Below are 16,527 nucleotides of genomic sequence, written 5' to 3'. Positions count from 1 at the left end.
CAGGCATTCTAATACTGTGTATAGATATTGCCTATTCAGGCAATTACATTTTAGAAAAGTGCCTTTGTCAGTAAATGTAGACATAATTGGTTGTCTGGCATCTCTGGCTGAAGGAATTAAACTCAATCAGTTTCCAGGAAGCAATAAAACAATGACCAGATTTGTTGAAAGGAAAGAAAGGGAGAAAGATGCTTTCAATGAGCCACAGTGATGCCTTACAACAGACCATACGCATAGTTTATCTAGACAACAAACAATTAAAACTCAACAGTTGAAAATCAGTTTAATCTAATATGAATGGATCACGTGGTGGAGCGTATTTGCTGGAAGTGAAAGGAGTGACATTTGTCTGCATTCTGAAGCAGCAGTATGAAATTCTCCTTAGACTCTGTAACTGAATAAACAAGCATGAGTCCCACCTTCCTCAGCACGCACCACTGGAGTATCAACCAGTTTCCTGTGTTTTACACACTGTCTGTCACTCAGTCATAGTATTGCACTGTCACAGTCAACTATTTACTAGATAGCGCCAAACTGACAGAAATGCCCTTGCATTTCGGAAATTGATAATAATGATTAAGATTGTGTGTGCGTTCAGAGAGCACGCCAAATGAGGCATCCTAAGTTTAGATGTGTGATGATGGAGATGGACACCAAAGTTAACACGGAGAATCTGGCCCTAATATCCTTCTAAGAAATAAAAAGTGCGTACAGATAAACTGTCTTCTCTTCCGTGTCTGTTGTGAGAGAGTTCAAAACAAAGCAGTTTGTCATATCCGGTTCGCGAACGAATCATTCGATGTAACCGGATCTTTTTGAACCAGTTCACCAAATCGAACTGAATCGTTTTAGACGCTTCGCATCTCCAATACGCATTAATCCACAAATGACTTAAGCTGTTAACTTTTTTAATGTGGTTGACACTCCCTTTGAGTTAAAACAAACCAATATCCCGGAGTAATTCATGTACTCAAACAGTACACTGACTGAATTGCTGTGAAGAGAGAACTGATGATGAACACAGAGCCGAGCCAGATATTGAACAAAAGATTGACTCTCCTCAAGTCAAGAACAGTTTCGGTCAGACTTTATAATGAGAGTACTATTGTAAAAAATGTGGCTTGTTAGGGTTTCGCTGACGTTTAGTGTTAACTATATTTTAATCAAAACATAAAAACATTATTTACCGCGTTTGTATCTCCGAGGCATTTGTTACACATTTTCCCTGTGTGTTAACATCAGTAATAATATCGAATGTCTGACTTGACTCAATGTATTTTGCCCCGCCTCCAAAGATTCGACTATCAGTCGAATATCAGCGAGATTCAAAAATTCCGTTCCCTTTCAGTGGGAACGCCACGACGCCACGATGGTGACCGACGAATATGGGATATCGCTTCGATAGACCAATCTACTTCGAGTGTAAACTAAACGAGCCAATGCACATTGGCATGCAATTATTGCATCCAGCTGCAGCTGATCACTGCATGAGTATAAGAAGGCAGCAGGTGCAATGCATTCCAGCTTTTCGCTTCGGAGCTGAGCATTAGTATCGCTCTGCTCAACTGTGTCTGCTGTGAATTACGAGTTCAGCACGCTCTCTGAAGCTTCGTGTGTTGGCGAGACGGCGCTTCAGCGGCGGTCGTTCCTGTGTCAAGTAGATTGCACACTTCAGGCTACACTACCCCGTCATGTTGCAAGCAGCCAATTCCCCTGTGCACCTCAGCACTAAAAGAGCATTTCCTAAAGAGCAAATTTCTCTAAAAGAACTTCACGGGGGCGTCTTTGTAAAGACGACGGATTGTCCTTATAAGGATGCCGTTTCACCTGTGTGTTTCTGGGTGCGGTCGTTACCTGGCAATGGGTGATGGTCACGATCGCTGAATCACGTGTCTGGGTGTCGAGCACGCTGAGGTGGCTTTCGTGGATGAGTCATGTTCTCACTGCCGGAATATGACCATCTCGGAGCTGCGAACCAGGCTCCAGAGTCCCATTGCCGCGGCCACGATCTGGGGCTCGTTCTGCATCTGCAGCAGCCTCCAAGTGGTGCCGTGGAGCTGGGCACAGGCAGGCTGCCCCTCCCGTCCCGGCCCCAACAAACTTGGCGGTGAGCAGAAGAGCAAGAGGCCCCAGGACAGGTGACCCAGAGAGAGGTAGCTGCTTTCTGGGGGATGGTGAAGGCACCTCTCCCTCCCCTGGAGGAGGGCCAGGCGGAGAATCTGGAAATCTCGACAGGAGAGCAGTTTTCTCCCTCTCTGGGTCCCAGGAGGGCACGGAGAGTTGCGGACGGCCAAGCACCGAACCTCACTCATCCTCCTCCTTCGCCAGATGGCAGCAGCGGGCGGTTCGAGAGCGTCAACAAAGGCCCTACTCACGCACCCTCTGCCAACCCGTGGAACCAGGTAAGCCCTGCACCCCACACTCGCACCACACTCCGGCCTGCTCACAAGCTGCCCGAGTTGGGTCCCTGGGTTCCACCTCGCTGCCCCACTGCGGGTATGGCTGTGGTTGCGCTGGTCCTGCTTGTACGGTTTTTAAGCGCCTGGTCAGCGCTTCCTCAGCCCACCTCGCTGGCTTCTTCGAACCATCAGCCTCGGCTATGCGATTCAGATCGCCCGGCATCCCCCCAAGCTCTGCGGTGTCCACTTCACTACAGTGAAAGCGTCCGATGCCCCTGTCTTGCGGGAAGAGATCGCAGTCCTATTTGCGAAGGACGCAATAGAGCCGGTCCCTCCAGCCGATATGAGGACGGGGTTTTACAGCCCGTACTTCATTGTACCCAAGAAAGGCGGTGGGTCACGACCGATCTTGGATCTGCGATCTTGGATCTGGGGGATGGTGAAGGCACCTCTCCCTCCCCTGGAGGAGGGCCAGGCGGAGAATCTGGAAATCTCGACAGGAGAGCAGTTTTCTCCCTCTCTGGGTCCCAGGAGGGCACGGAGAGTTGCGGACGGCCAAGCACCGGACCTCACTCATCCTCCTCCTTCGCCAGATGGCAGCAGCGGGCGGTTCGAGAGCGTCAACAAAGGCCCTACTCACGCACCCTCTGCCAACCCGTGGAACCAGGTAAGCCCTGCACCCCACACTCGCACCACACTCCGGCCTGCTCACAAGCTGCCTGAGTTGGGTCCCTGGGTTCAACCTCGCTGCCCCACTGCGGGTATGGCTGTGGTTGCGCTGGTCCTGCTTGTACGGTTTTTAAGCGCCTGGTCAGCACTTCCTCAGCCCACCTCGCTGGCTTCTTCGAACCATCAGCCTCGGCTATGCGATTCAGATCGCCCGGCATCCCCCCAAGCTCTGCGGTGTCCACTTCACTACAGTGAAAGCGTCCGATGCCCCTGTCTTGCGGGAAGAGATCGCAGTCCTATTGGCGAAGGACGCAATAGAGCCGGTCCCTCCAGCCGATATGAGGACGGGGTTTTACAGCCCGTACTTCATTGTACCCAAGAAAGGCGGTGGGTCACGACCGATCTTGGATCTGCGAGTTTTGAATCGGGCCCTCAATCCGCTACCGTTCAAAATGTTGACACAGAAACGCATTTTCGGGTGCGTCCGTCCCCAAGATTGGTTTGCAGCGATTGACCTGAAGGACGTGTACTTTCATGTGTCCATCCTTCTGCGCCACAGACCCTATCTGCGGTTTGTGTTTGAAGGATCAGTTCTGCGAGCACAGGGATGTGGTGCTCCGGCACCTGAGCCTGCTGGGCCTTCAGGTCAGCTGGGAAAAGAGCAAACTCTTGCCGTGGCAGAGGATCTCTTTTCTCGATATGGAGTTGGATTCGGTCGAACAGACAGCACGCCTCACAGAGGAACATGCGCGGTCGGTGCTAGCCTGCTTGAATACGTTCAAGAGCAGGACAGCGGTCCCACTGAAACTCTTTCAGAGGCTCCTGGGGCATATGGCGGCCGCGGCGGCACTTACACTGCTCGGCCTATTGCATATGAGACCGCTCCAGCACTGGCTTTATGGCTGAGTCCCGAGGTGGGCGTGGAAGCGCGGCACTCACCGGGTCCAAGTTACACCGGCCTGTTGCCAAACCCTGACTCCATGGTCAGATCTTGCATTTCTCTGGGCAGGGGTGCCCCTAGAGCAGATCTCCAGGCATGCTGTGGTTTACACGGATGCCTCCACCACCGGCTAGGGGGCCATGTACAACGGGCATGCAGTCTCAGGGGTTTGGACGGGCCCGCAGCTGCAGTGGCACATCAACTGCCCAGAGATGTTAGCAGCGCACCTTGCCTTGAACCGTCTCAAAGGTCTCTTACGAGGCAAGCATGTTCTGGTCCGAATGGACAACACTGCGACTGTTGCGTACATCAACCGACAAGGTGGTCTGGGCTCTCGTCGCATGTCGCAACTCGCCCGCCACCTCCTCCTTTGGAATCAGAAGGTTCTGAGGTCATTCGTGCCGTTCACATTCCAGGCCTGCTCAGTCGTACAGCCGACGAGCTGTCTTGAGCAATGCTCCAGGGAGAATGTCGATTCCATCCCCTGACGGTCCAGCTGATTTGGAGGCGGTTCAGAGCCACTCAGGTAGACCTGTTTGCTACTCCAGAGACCTCTCACTGCCAGTTGTTCTACTCCCTGACTGAGGGAACTCTCGGCATGGACGTACTGGCACACAGCTGGCCGCGGGACCTACGCAAGTATGCGTTTCCCCCAGTGAGCCTTCTCGCACAGACACTTTGCAAAGTCCGGGAGGACGAGGAGCAAGTCTTGCTAGTAGTGCCGTATTGGCCCACGCGGACCTGGTTCCCCGAACTAGTGCTCCTTGCGACAGCCCCTCCTTGGCCAATTCCTCTGACAAAGGATCTACTGACTCAGAGATGGGGCACCATTTGGCACCCGCGTCCAGACCTTTGGAAACTCCATGTCTGGTCCCTGGACAGGTCGCGGAGGTTCTAGGTGACCTACCCCAAGAGGTAGTGAACACCATCACTTCGGCAAGAGAAGACCCCCGAAGATGTCTGATTGTGGTCGTGCTGTCCTTTCTGCAGCTAGCTGTCTCCCTCCACCCTCAAAGTCCAGGTTGCTGCTATTGCTGCGTACCATGACCCCGTGAATGGGAAGTCTTTGGGTAAGCATGACCTCATTGTCAGGTTCCTTAGAGGGACCAGGAGGTTAAATCCATCCCGGCCCCCCTGTATACCCTCTTGGGACCTGTCTCTAGTGCTTAAATCACTACAGCGGGGCCCATTCGAGCCTTTGCATTCAGTTGAGCTAAAGTTTCTTTCATTGAAAACTCTGCTCCTGCTTGCACTGGCCTCCATCAAGAGGGTAGGGGACCTGCATGCATTTTCGGTCGAAGATTCGTGCCTAGAGTTCGGGCTGGCTAACTCCCAGGTAATGCTGAGGCCCCGGCCTGGCTGCGTGCCCAAGGTTCCCACTACACCCTTCAAAGACCAAGTGGTGAACCTGCAAGCGCTGCCCCTGGAGGAGGCAGACCCAGCTCTGGCTTTGCTTTGTCCCGTTCGAGCATTAAGGTGCTACGTAGACCGAACACAAAGCTTCAGGACCTCAGACCAGCTCTTTGTCTGTTACGAAGGCCGGCAGAAGGGGAGTGCCGTCTCTAAGCAGAGGATGGCCCACTGGATTGTGGATGCCATAACCCTGGCTTATCAGGCTCAGGATGTGCCCTGCCCATTCAGGTTGCGAGCTCACATAACTAGAAGTGTTGCATCCTCCTGGGCGATGGCTCGTGGCGCCTCGCTGACAGATATTTGTAGAGCTGCGGGCTGGGCGACCCCTAACAAGTTCGCTAGGTTCCGACGTGGCGTCGAGAGTGACCGACTGATAGGGAACGTCTCGGTTACGTATGGTAACCCTCGTTCCCTGAAGGAGGGAATGGAGACGCCACGTCCCGTCGCCCTGATTGCTGTACCGCCGCTGAGCTGCCGGGTTCCCGGCTCGGCTCCTCAGCCAAAAACATTGCACCTGCTGCCTTCTTATACTCACGCAGTGATCAGCGGCAGCTGGATGCAATAGTTGCATGCCAATGTGCATTGGCTCGTTTAGTTTACACTCGAAGTAGATTGGTCTATCGAAGCGATATACCATATTCGTTGGTCACCGACGTGGCGTTTCCGTTCCCTCCTTCAGGGAACGAGGGTTACCATAAGTAACCGAGACGATTTGACTATATGAAAAAAACCTTAGTCGGGGACACCCCTAATATATATAACAAACTTTATATAAAGGTGTGAATTATAGCTGACATTTCTACACTCCTCGATCTTTGAACGTGAATTGAAAAAGAGAGAATTGATTATCAGATCATCCGCGAAGCATTAATGTCTCAGACTGAGATAATGCTTTCCAATGAACTTCCATATTGACGTTAGTTAATGCATTAACTAACAATGAGCAATACATTTGTTACAGTGTTTATCATCTTTGTTAATAACGTTAGCTCATAGCCTACAAATGCTAACAGATATGACTTTTAATTATAATAATGTATTAGTTCATTTTTAAATTAACATTAATGTTAATCAATGATTTATAAGTATTGTGTATTGAATTTGTGCTGTATTTTCTGTTGGCAGTTTGACATGCAGTTTACATATGCTACACTTTGCCCACAGTATTTTATGTAGGCCCACCGACTTAAACATTTCTGGCTAGGCCCCTATGACAGACCTTACATTTTTGGGTGAACGGTTCCTTAAATTCTAATTCCTAAAAAGAATGAGTTATGCTGCAGTGTTTTCACTCTGTTTCGCCTTTTCAGGAGAAGAATCGTTGAAGAAAACCTTTGATTTCTTTGAAGAAATGGATGTCCACTATCATAGCAGATTCTTCAGGTTAATTGGATTGAGTGATAATTCAATCAAAAGTGCAAAGTCCCTTTTTCCAGAAGACAGAATTTATGAACTCTTAAAAATCTGGATGGAAAAGGAGGGACTGAAGGCAGATTTCAACAGTCTTATTAAGCATTAATCTTTTTAGACCAAAGGCTGTCAGCAGAAAATATCATTGCAAAGGCAATTAGTAATGGTTACTTTAAATATGAAGATGAGTGACTGGAAACATGCAAATATTGTCACCACCATATTCTCCAGAGAGCAAAGATATGCTTTTGAATTTATCATTATTATTATTATTATTATTATTATTTTCATGTCTTACATATATGAGATGTTATGCCACTGTTTGCAAACATTAGTTACATTTGAAAAATATATATAATACTTTTATTATTATGAAATGTGTGTTGTTACTACATATGTTTTGATTGTATTTTATGATCATTGAATAAAATGTTTACATGTGATTATTTTGTGAACTTATAAAAGCAGTTCATCTGTATATATGCTTTTCTTTTAATGATTTTGACAACGTTTCAAATAATCTTAAGGTTCTGAATATAGAGCTCACATACTTCTCTGTTATACAGTGCACAGCATAAATGAGTACACCCCCTCTAAAACTTAACGAATTCAGCAATTACTCTTTACTTAGAATACATGTTAGGGTTCTTTGGAGAAATAATGTTCTAACAAGCCTGCTTGATTAATTACCAAAGAAGAATGACAAAATTATTCAGCAAAATAAGATTTTCTTATCAAAGTGAAACATTTTGTGGCAAAAATGAGAGCACCCTTCTGAAAGTTACTAAATAATAATAATAAAAAAAGTATAGGTTTAAACCTATTTTTTAACTACAGGCACATTGAACCAAAACTTTTAAAGACAAGTCATTTCCTGGCAATTAAAAGTGTTATGTAGCACAATGAATCGTATTCAGACATAATACAGGCAGCAGTGGAAGCACTTGGGAGAGAACTTCCAGGTGACTTCTTTCTTAGCATAAAAGAGGACAATGGTACAAGAGGAATACAAAATTATTGTTTTAAGTGTGAATATATAGCAGAAGTAGCACCGACATTCAAAAACAATGGACTTGTGACAAGGCTCCTGGAATAATCAGGTCTTCACTTTAAGTTTTCATTTAGTGAGGAGTGAATTTTTGCTAGAAAAAGAGCAGGAGAAATAAAATGCAAGTGTCTCAGAGCCGGCAAAAGCTATGAAAAGAGTGACACTTTATCTCACAAAGTATGACGCAGCCTGCAAGTTGTTGTCATCACTAGAGTAGTTATCAAGTGTAGCCAAAGAAAAATAAACTAATTTAACCTCTTCCATGGACCAAATTAACAAAATAGAGACTTCTTGGAATCCATTCTCTGGTCTCAAGAGACCAAGTCAATAATTTCGGCCTCAAAAGCTTCCAAAATGTTCTGGTGTCACTGGAACAAGAGTACAGTAAGAAGTGCTGGTACCCACAGAGACATTCAGTGGTAGTAAAGCTTTTATATAGTGATAAGTGCTGAAGGTGTGAGAGAGTTCACACACTATGTGATGTAATACAAAAACTTGAAACAGAAATGCTACCCTCCCCTTATTCCCTGCATTATTGGGTATTTTTTCAGCATGACAATGAAGATATTCATTCTCCCAAGGAGAAAATCCTTCAGTATTTCACTCAATCTTGTATTTTCACTCTCTTTTACAGGTGCTGGTCATATAATTAGAATATAATAAAAAAAGTTGATTTATTTCACTAATTCCATTCAAAAAGTGAAACTTGTATATTATATACATTCATTAGTAAATTTTGCATTTCCTTTGGAAATCAGGGTCCCAGAGTCTGGAGGAAGAGAGGAGAGGCACACAATCTATGTTGCTTGAGGTCCAGTGTAAAGTTTCCACAGTCAGTGATGGTTTGGGGTGCCATGTCATCTGCTGGTGTTGGTCCACTGTTTTATCTGAGGTCCAAGGTCAACACAGCCGTATACCAGGAAGTTTTAGAGCACTTCATGCTTCCTGCTGCTGACTAACTTTATGGAGATGCAGATTTTATTTTCTAACAGGACTTGGCACCTGCACACAGTGCAAAAGCTACCAGTACCTGGTTTAGGGACCAAGGTATCCCTGTTCTTAATTGGCCAGCAAACTCGCCTGACCTTAACCCCACAGAAAATCTATGGGGTATTGTGACGAGGAAGATGCGATATGCCAGACCCAAGAATGCAGAAGAGCTGAAGGCCACTATCAGAGCAACCTGGGCTCTCATAACACCTGAGCAGTGCCACAGACTGATCGACTCCATGCCACGCCTAATTGCTGCAGTAATTCAGGCAAAAGGAGCCCCAAATAAGTATTGAGTGCTGTACATGCTCATACTTTTCATGTTCATACTTTTGAGTTGGCCAAGATTTCTAAAGATTTGTATTGGTCTTAAGTAATATTCTAATTTTCTGAGATACTGAATTTGGGATTTTCCTTAGTTGTCAGTTATAATCATCAAAATTCAAAGAAATAAACATTTGAAATATATCAGTCTGTGTGTAATTAATCAATATAATTTTCCCTTTTTGAATGGAATTCGTAACATAAACTTTTTGATGATATTCTAATTATATGAACAGCACCTGTATATTTTATTCAGAGGGGGTGTACTCATTTATGCTGTGCATAGTATATGTAAAAACTGCATTTCCGCTTGCTCGCCACCAGAGGTCACCTGATCTCCCGGAATAATAAGGATTTCGACCTCAAGGTTTACAAATGAAACAGATTCGTGAGAGTAGAATGCTCTGATTTCAAACCACAGCAGTGCAGATATATTTGTATAAATAAATATATTTGTTATACAAGTTTTCTTTGTTTTGTTCAAGGATGCTGTCAGTGGTTGAAACGCTTTTTATTTCTTCATCTAATTAACTTTCATTTTCTGCATTGAGCGGGTTCATTGTAAATTCAAATATATGTGGACTTTTGTGCATTATGATGATGTAGTGTCCAAAATACATACATAACTTGTGATAAAACATACTTAATGATTTTGGGACTTTTGTCTTATCTAGCCAATGTAATGGTTTTGTTTTGGGGTTTTTTTTTTTTGGGGGGGGGGGGGGGGGGGGGGTTAGTGGGGTTGAGTTTGCAGAAAAGTTTAATTTGCGTCAAAAAACATATCTCATTATATAAGTATCACTTATTTTCTTTTTCATTTGCAGTTTTATTTATTTAATTATACTTATGTAGTAATGTTTCTGGGTGTTTTGTCGAAAAGTAATCGAAATATAATCTAACTAATAACATTTACACATAATCTTTCCTTCGTAAATTAGGTTCCGTTCACTGGTTGTGTATAGAACAAATACCGGAAACTGACAATAAATATAATTTTATACCTATTCGATTGTTTTTTATTAACGTCTATACTTACTCCAACCCTAAACCTACTCATTAAAATAATGCAAAAAATAATAATTATTGTTTTACAGTGTGAGAAAAAAAAATCGTTAAATTGATGTGCGCATCCCCAGTAGTTTTTGCTGTCTGTCTTAACCCTGTCCACTACACTTCCCATGCAGCTTCGCGGCTAAACAGGAAATTGTCATGTCAGCAAACAGGGCTGCGTTTCACCAAAACATCGTCGTTAAAGCTTGGTCGTTAAAGTTTATTTACGTTGGTTTTCTCTCTTGCCTGACATCTAGTAAAATCACATTATCTTATGTTAACAGTCAATATTGTTATTTTAACAGGCAATATTGAAAACAGTTTGCGCGGGTACTTCGTCTGTTTTCGAGTGTCCTCAAACTGGCATTACATCACAGAAAGAAAAACCCTTTAAGTTTCCAACTACAATAATAATGTAAACCTACAACGTTTTTCGAAATACCAACGCACTACCTAAGCCTATGCATTAATCGGACGGGTCTTATTATTAAAACAATTTTTGTTACATTGTTTCGTTGCGTCATGGAAGTTATAACTTCCATGTTACAGTTCTCAATTTGTTGAGTGACATAATGACCATTTTTTCCTTATCACTGCTAGTTTGTCCATTTTCGCTGTTCCTCATTTCTGCTAGTGTTTGTTTGCCATCTGATCTGTTTTTAGCCAAAATCGAAAATCATAATGAGGAGTCACGGAATGAGGAACTGAGATAAAAAATAAAAAAAAACCAACGCTGTCACGAGGCTGTTGGAAATTTGTAAGTCACATCAAGGTACTGAACATTAAGATGTGCTACTCTTAGAAAAACAGCCTCATACACCTTGGATGCTCTTTGTTTAAAATTAAAGTTGAATATCACCAGACTGTTTGATTCTGAGGTTATTTTATAAGGTAGGTTAAAATATTTTGCAATTGGCTATTAATGTTGCCTATGTCTTTGTAAACGCCTCTATAATTCAGTGTACATTTAATACATGTGTCAGGTGAAGTTAATTTCTCAAGATAAATAGATGAAAGAATATTCATGTGCATTGTCTGTCCCTGCAGCACTCCCAGGATGAGAGGAATTGTTGCATTTTACCTAACCTATTTGCCATGCCTGATATTGGGGATCATCTGTGTGGCATTGGTAGTTCACTGGAATTACAGCTATCGAGGTGGATTTGCATGGGACGGCTCAGCCAACCACTTCAACTGGCACCCAGTCTTAATGGTCACTGGCATGGTGGTGCTTTATGGGAATGGTATGTTTGATTGGGTGTTGTTTTGGCTTATGTTTCATGCTGCTGTAATATGATAACACAACATTGCACAGTTAATGTGTTGTAAAAAAAAAAGTGTGATTGTTTTATTGTTAGATTTAAGTTTAGCATGTTACAGTGTTGCCAGATTGGGTGGTTTTGAATTTGATTGTGCGGGTGGACAAAATTTCCGTTTGAGGGTTTCCAAATAAGTTGTAAAGGCTAATTGGTTAGTAAACAAACCCAAATGTTCATGTACTGCATCCAGTCAGTCATCACATCTTTGTAAACACATGCACACTGCAGAGGCGCTGATGTTGATGTTGACACCCAGACTTGCTGCCAGTTACGAGGGATCATCAAACAGACGTGATGTTTGTTGGAGTGGGCGGGTTTTTGTGAACTTTTGGGCTGGAAATAGTCCGTCCAATCTAGCAATACTGGAAATATTATCATATTTGGCTAAATATTTTATTATGTTGACTTCTGACTTTTGCCAGTTTTTTCAACTGAACAGACTTTCTGACATCAGTGTCTTTTTTTCCTCTATTAACCAGCGGTCATAGTGTATCGTATTCCTCTGACTTGGGGTCACAATAAGCTCCCGTGGAAGCTGTTACATGCTGGACTTCTGCTCCTTTCTTTCATTCTGTCTGTTATCGGGCTTTGTGCCGTGTTCGACTTCCACAATGCAAACCACATACCCAACCTTTATTCCCTCCATAGCTGGGTGGGAATTTGTACCACGGCGCTTTTTACTGTACAGGTGAGTATCATGTTTAAAATTGTTGATGTACAGTGAAGTTTAATAGTGGCTAAACAATGAACACACTACGTATAAAAAAGTTAAACTACATTACATCCAAAATGTTTATAAATTATCAGTGGTGTAAGTAATTCTCAGTTTTTCTGATGCTTTTTCTAGTGGGTCATGGGTTTTACCACGTTCCTCTTACCTTGCACTCCAATGTCAATACGTTCTTTTATAAAGCCAACTCATGTTTGGATGGGAGGAATCATCTTGGTACTGAGCATTGTGTCCTGCATCTCAGGGATCAACGAAAAACTCTTTTTTGCACTGTAAGTGAAGTTTGAATTAGCTTTTGCAGTGAAGACAATAAGAACTTATATTTAATTGAATTATTTATGGCTATTGATTTTAAAGAGATCTTCATGAAGTGCTCCCTACTGTTAGACTAGATCTGATCATTGAGCTCTAATCAATCTGATCTGATCTTTATGCTAAAATCAACATGTTTTAAGATTTGAGGTATAAAGAAGTAGGTAAAAAACAATAACGTACTCATAAATGTAGAACTCACAATAGAATAAGTGTACTGTCATGCCAACTGCGTTGTACTATTGGTTATTTCTGCAGAAAAGGAAACACCAATGGCACGCTATCTTATTCCTCATTACCACCAGAGGCAATAACTGCAAATTCATTGGGGGTCATCATTGTAGCATTTGGATTGGTTGTTTTGAAAATCTTATCCAATCAGATATGGCAGCGTCCTGAGCCAGGCTATGAAGAGGGAGTTTACCAGGTAAAGGACAAAGGATTTGTTTGTTAGATTTTGTTAGAACTCTTTGTTCTTTGAGTTTGGTGTGCTTAATGTTGTGACGAAAGCAATGCTAATTATTTCGTCTTGGTATAATTCTCTCTATATTCATAAATTGGTAGTCAAGAAAGTATGCAAACAGTTTTTTTTCTGTCAGGGTTGGTTTAATATTGCTCCTTTGTTTTCTCATTTTCAGCCGCTGGGGTATGATGGAAGCTGATATCCTAAAGCTGAAATATCTTAAAGCTTAATGTTTATCTTTGCTCTTCAACGGAATCAAAGTCCCCTGATGTTACAACCGTTATCATACAGAGCACTACTGCAAATCTTCTCTTTATCATGTTTTACATTTGATTTGATTGTACTGCTGCTGTTGTTGTAGAACATAATGCAAATGGTCATATATGTAAAATAAAAATGCTTATTATATGAAAAGACTTATGTAATAAATGATTGAAATCAAGGAAGGTATTGCCTCTTCTTTGTTTGTTAAACCGGTTCAAACCGGCTGGGAAGGGCGTTAAAAATACCAGTGACAAATCACCACGCGTCATCATCAGCAAATACCCAATAGAAATCGAGACTATCTCGCTCAAATCAAAACACTCGACAGAGGTGTATAAAATTTGCATATCTTCGCTGAACTCAAATAAGTTGCTATTTGAGTGTTTGAAGTTTACGCACTAAAACGTAAATATAACACAAAGCCTTACTTAATACTGTCCTAAAAGGTATATAATTTAAACATTCAGAAAAACTGAGAAATGACAAGCATATGACGATAAGGGACAAGCAGGTCAATCCTAATTATTGAAATATCGCGAATACCACAACGCAATCATAGCGTACCTGTCTTTATCTATTATATATTTTATTAGATTCCGAGATATGGAATCGAATAAAAGAAAAATAATTTCAATAAGACCTACGTCCCACATGTTTTGCATGACTCACGTCACTTGTTGCGTTTGCCCCGCCCGCAGAGGCGTTGCAGCAAGCATGGTTTCCACTAGGTCCGCTTTAAATATATAGACTTGTCAGACCTTCAAAGGGAGCGTATTTTGTTTTTTTTCATTCGTGTTCCTTGAGATATCAGTCTGCTGTCATGTCTGGCCGAGGAAAAGGCGGTAAGGGGCTTGGAAAAGGTGGTGCAAAACGTCACCGCAAAGTCTTGAGAGACAACATTCAAGGAATCACAAAGCCAGCTATTCGCCGTCTAGCGCGTCGTGGAGGTGTGAAGCGTATTTCTGGTCTGATCTACGAAGAGACACGAGGTGTACTGAAAGTGTTTCTTGAGAATGTTATTCGCGACGCTGTAACCTACACCGAGCATGCCAAGCGCAAGACAGTGACCGCTATGGACGTAGTGTACGCTCTGAAGCGTCAAGGCCGTACGCTGTATGGTTTTGGTGGTTAAATCTAACCCGGACCGGGTTTAAAAAAAGGCTCTTTTGAGGGCCGCCCAAACATTCAATTAAAAGAGCTGGGAAGGGCGTTAAAAATACCAGTGACAAATCACCACGCGTCATCATCAGCAATCAAAAATGGGCAAAAAGGCGGGAGCTACTTACTGAAGCCACGCCCACCTAGCGCAACGACAGCGGCAATCCCCCTGTCACTCAAGTGGCCACGCCCTTAATTATGCAGAACTTTAAGTCTTAATATAATTTAAATGGATGAGTTCTAAAAAAAAAATTTCACTCCCTTCACAGTTGTCATGAAGGGAAAATTAACTATTTAGACCAAAATCATTTTATGCAGCACGACAGTATCAACCTTACAGGTATTCTTTGTTGCATCCATCTCAATGCATCATTCCAAAATTTGTTTACCAAACTGCACTGAAAAAACAAGTGTTCAACCGTTTCTATCTCTACCTTACATATTTGACATAAATTTGAATCCCCAACATTAAATCTCATTCTTAAAAATTCTTTCGTTGGATATATATGATTCAGAATTTTAAAGTGTACCTCTTTACATTTAGGATTAACAGGAAATGAAAGAAAATTGGTCCTAATTTTACACACTTCTTTCTTCTCATAATGACGAAAAATATAATTCCTTAATACTGGTCCTGGAAAACATTGATGTACTAAACAGTCTCTTAAGAATTTGTTTGAACATTTTCTGTCAACAAAGCTTACATTTTCTAGAATAAGTTCTTGTAGTTTAGGTATTATCCTTGAATATTTCAGATGTTCACTTACTAATTTAAGCATCTGTAATGGAATATTTTTGATAATTTTTTCATACATTTTAGAGGAGCAACTTATATTGTATTTACCACAAAAAGCAACATGGCTCAGAATGTTTCCCCCATTGTCCACTACATGTGTTAGTGACCAAATGCCCTTCTGCCACCACTCATCAATAAACAAAGATTTTACATTTTAACATGGGAAGTCTATGGAACTGACTCCCTTTTGCAGCCAGCCTCAAGCGACCAGTCGATGAATTGCAGTATTAGTCACTTCCTTGTTGCCCTCACGAGAGAGCGGGAGGTTGGCGCTCGAACGTAACTCAAGTTTAAAAAAAAGCAGGGCGTTTAGAATTATTGTTACATTAATTGATACTTGCGGTAATAACAAAAACATTGACAGTTCATTAGTTTATAGGTGATCGGACAGAAATGTCAGTAAACCTTTTGACATTTTCATATTTAATAAATGTTTGTAAGCTATTTATTATAATATAATTAAATGATGTTAATGAATAAGGTTGGTTTGAATAATAATGAATGAATATGTCTATATATATGAATATATGAATAACAATAATGCACTAGAAGTTGTTCCGCATTGTGAATAATTATGGCAGTTGTCAGGCACAGTAACTTTACTTCCATAAGCCACAGTCTTGGATACTTGTTTGCTATTGCCTTTATGAATCTATTTCACCATAAAAAAAAAAGATCATTTTGATCTAGATACACGCGGTTCCATTTACATGGACGTAGCCACCATGTTTGTACAGTAGTCCTTAAAGTCGGCGTGAAATCAAAATTGACAGGTCTTATTTTTTTATTGGAATACTGTAGTCTTTATTATAAAAAATTTATCCGGGCACTTCGATATTTTTAAATAACGACTCATCTTCTCTTGCAATCACATGCGATGGCGCGAGGGCGTGGCTATCGGTGTCGGTCTCCCTGCCTCTTCAGAAACCTATCAGAGGTTAACGTTTTTTTATTAAATGGGGGGTACAATGGTGTTTCATGTATGCAGAGTTGTTCACAGTGTTAAAGAGATGGATTCTCATGCTAAACATGGCCAAAGTTTTAAAAAATAATTTAGAAGAATGATTGCGAATTTCTGTGCCGAAAATCTTACTTCCAGTTGGTACCAGTTTCGGCTGTTTTTTTCCATCGTGGATCTAATGACGTAGACGAGAGTGGAACTCCTTATATGAGCATTTCTCTAGGAAAAGCGCACACGTTGACCAGAGAAGAGCGAGACCACAGACATCAATGCGCTTCATC

General features: G+C 42.4%; 2 protein-coding genes across 2 annotated transcripts; both read left to right on the top strand.

The window, feature by feature from the left end:
• Window positions 1–10,346: 10,346 nt before the first annotated feature.
• Window positions 10,347–13,509, top strand: LOC132139747 (lysosomal membrane ascorbate-dependent ferrireductase CYB561A3). The gene is made up of 6 exons (XM_059548342.1): window positions 10,347–10,438; window positions 10,907–11,487; window positions 12,042–12,250; window positions 12,410–12,564; window positions 12,863–13,031; window positions 13,243–13,509. Exons 2-6 carry the CDS (start codon window positions 11,268–11,270, stop codon window positions 13,264–13,266), a joined length of 777 nt encoding a protein of 258 aa, XP_059404325.1. The 5' UTR covers window positions 10,347–10,438; window positions 10,907–11,267; the 3' UTR covers window positions 13,267–13,509.
• A 620-nt stretch (window positions 13,510–14,129) lies between these two features.
• On the top strand, window positions 14,130–14,524 carry LOC132130987 (histone H4). Its single transcript, XM_059542920.1, has one exon. The coding sequence runs from the start codon at window positions 14,152–14,154 to the stop codon at window positions 14,461–14,463; it is 312 nt and encodes a 103-aa protein (XP_059398903.1). The 5' UTR covers window positions 14,130–14,151; the 3' UTR covers window positions 14,464–14,524.
• Window positions 14,525–16,527: the final 2,003 nt, after the last annotated feature.

Source organism: Carassius carassius, chromosome 4, assembly GCF_963082965.1.
Source record: "Carassius carassius chromosome 4, fCarCar2.1, whole genome shotgun sequence".
Lineage (NCBI taxonomy): Eukaryota > Metazoa > Chordata > Actinopteri > Cypriniformes > Cyprinidae > Carassius > Carassius carassius.
The sequence above is the reverse complement of the archived record's forward strand: the minus strand, read 5'-3'. Positions and strand labels throughout refer to the sequence as shown.

Coding starts and splice junctions, on each gene's coding strand:
- LOC132139747 (XM_059548342.1), top strand. CDS start 11,268: ATGTGCATTGTCTGTCCCTGCAGCACTCCCAGGATGAGAGGAATTGTT. Junction 11,488..12,041: donor GGTGGTGCTTTATGGGAATG/GTATGTTTGATT, acceptor TCTATTAACCAG/CGGTCATAGTGTATCGTATT. Junction 13,032..13,242: donor ATGAAGAGGGAGTTTACCAG/GTAAAGGACAAA, acceptor TCTCATTTTCAG/CCGCTGGGGTATGATGGAAG.
- LOC132130987 (XM_059542920.1), top strand. CDS start 14,152: ATGTCTGGCCGAGGAAAAGGCGGTAAGGGGCTTGGAAAAGGTGGTGCA.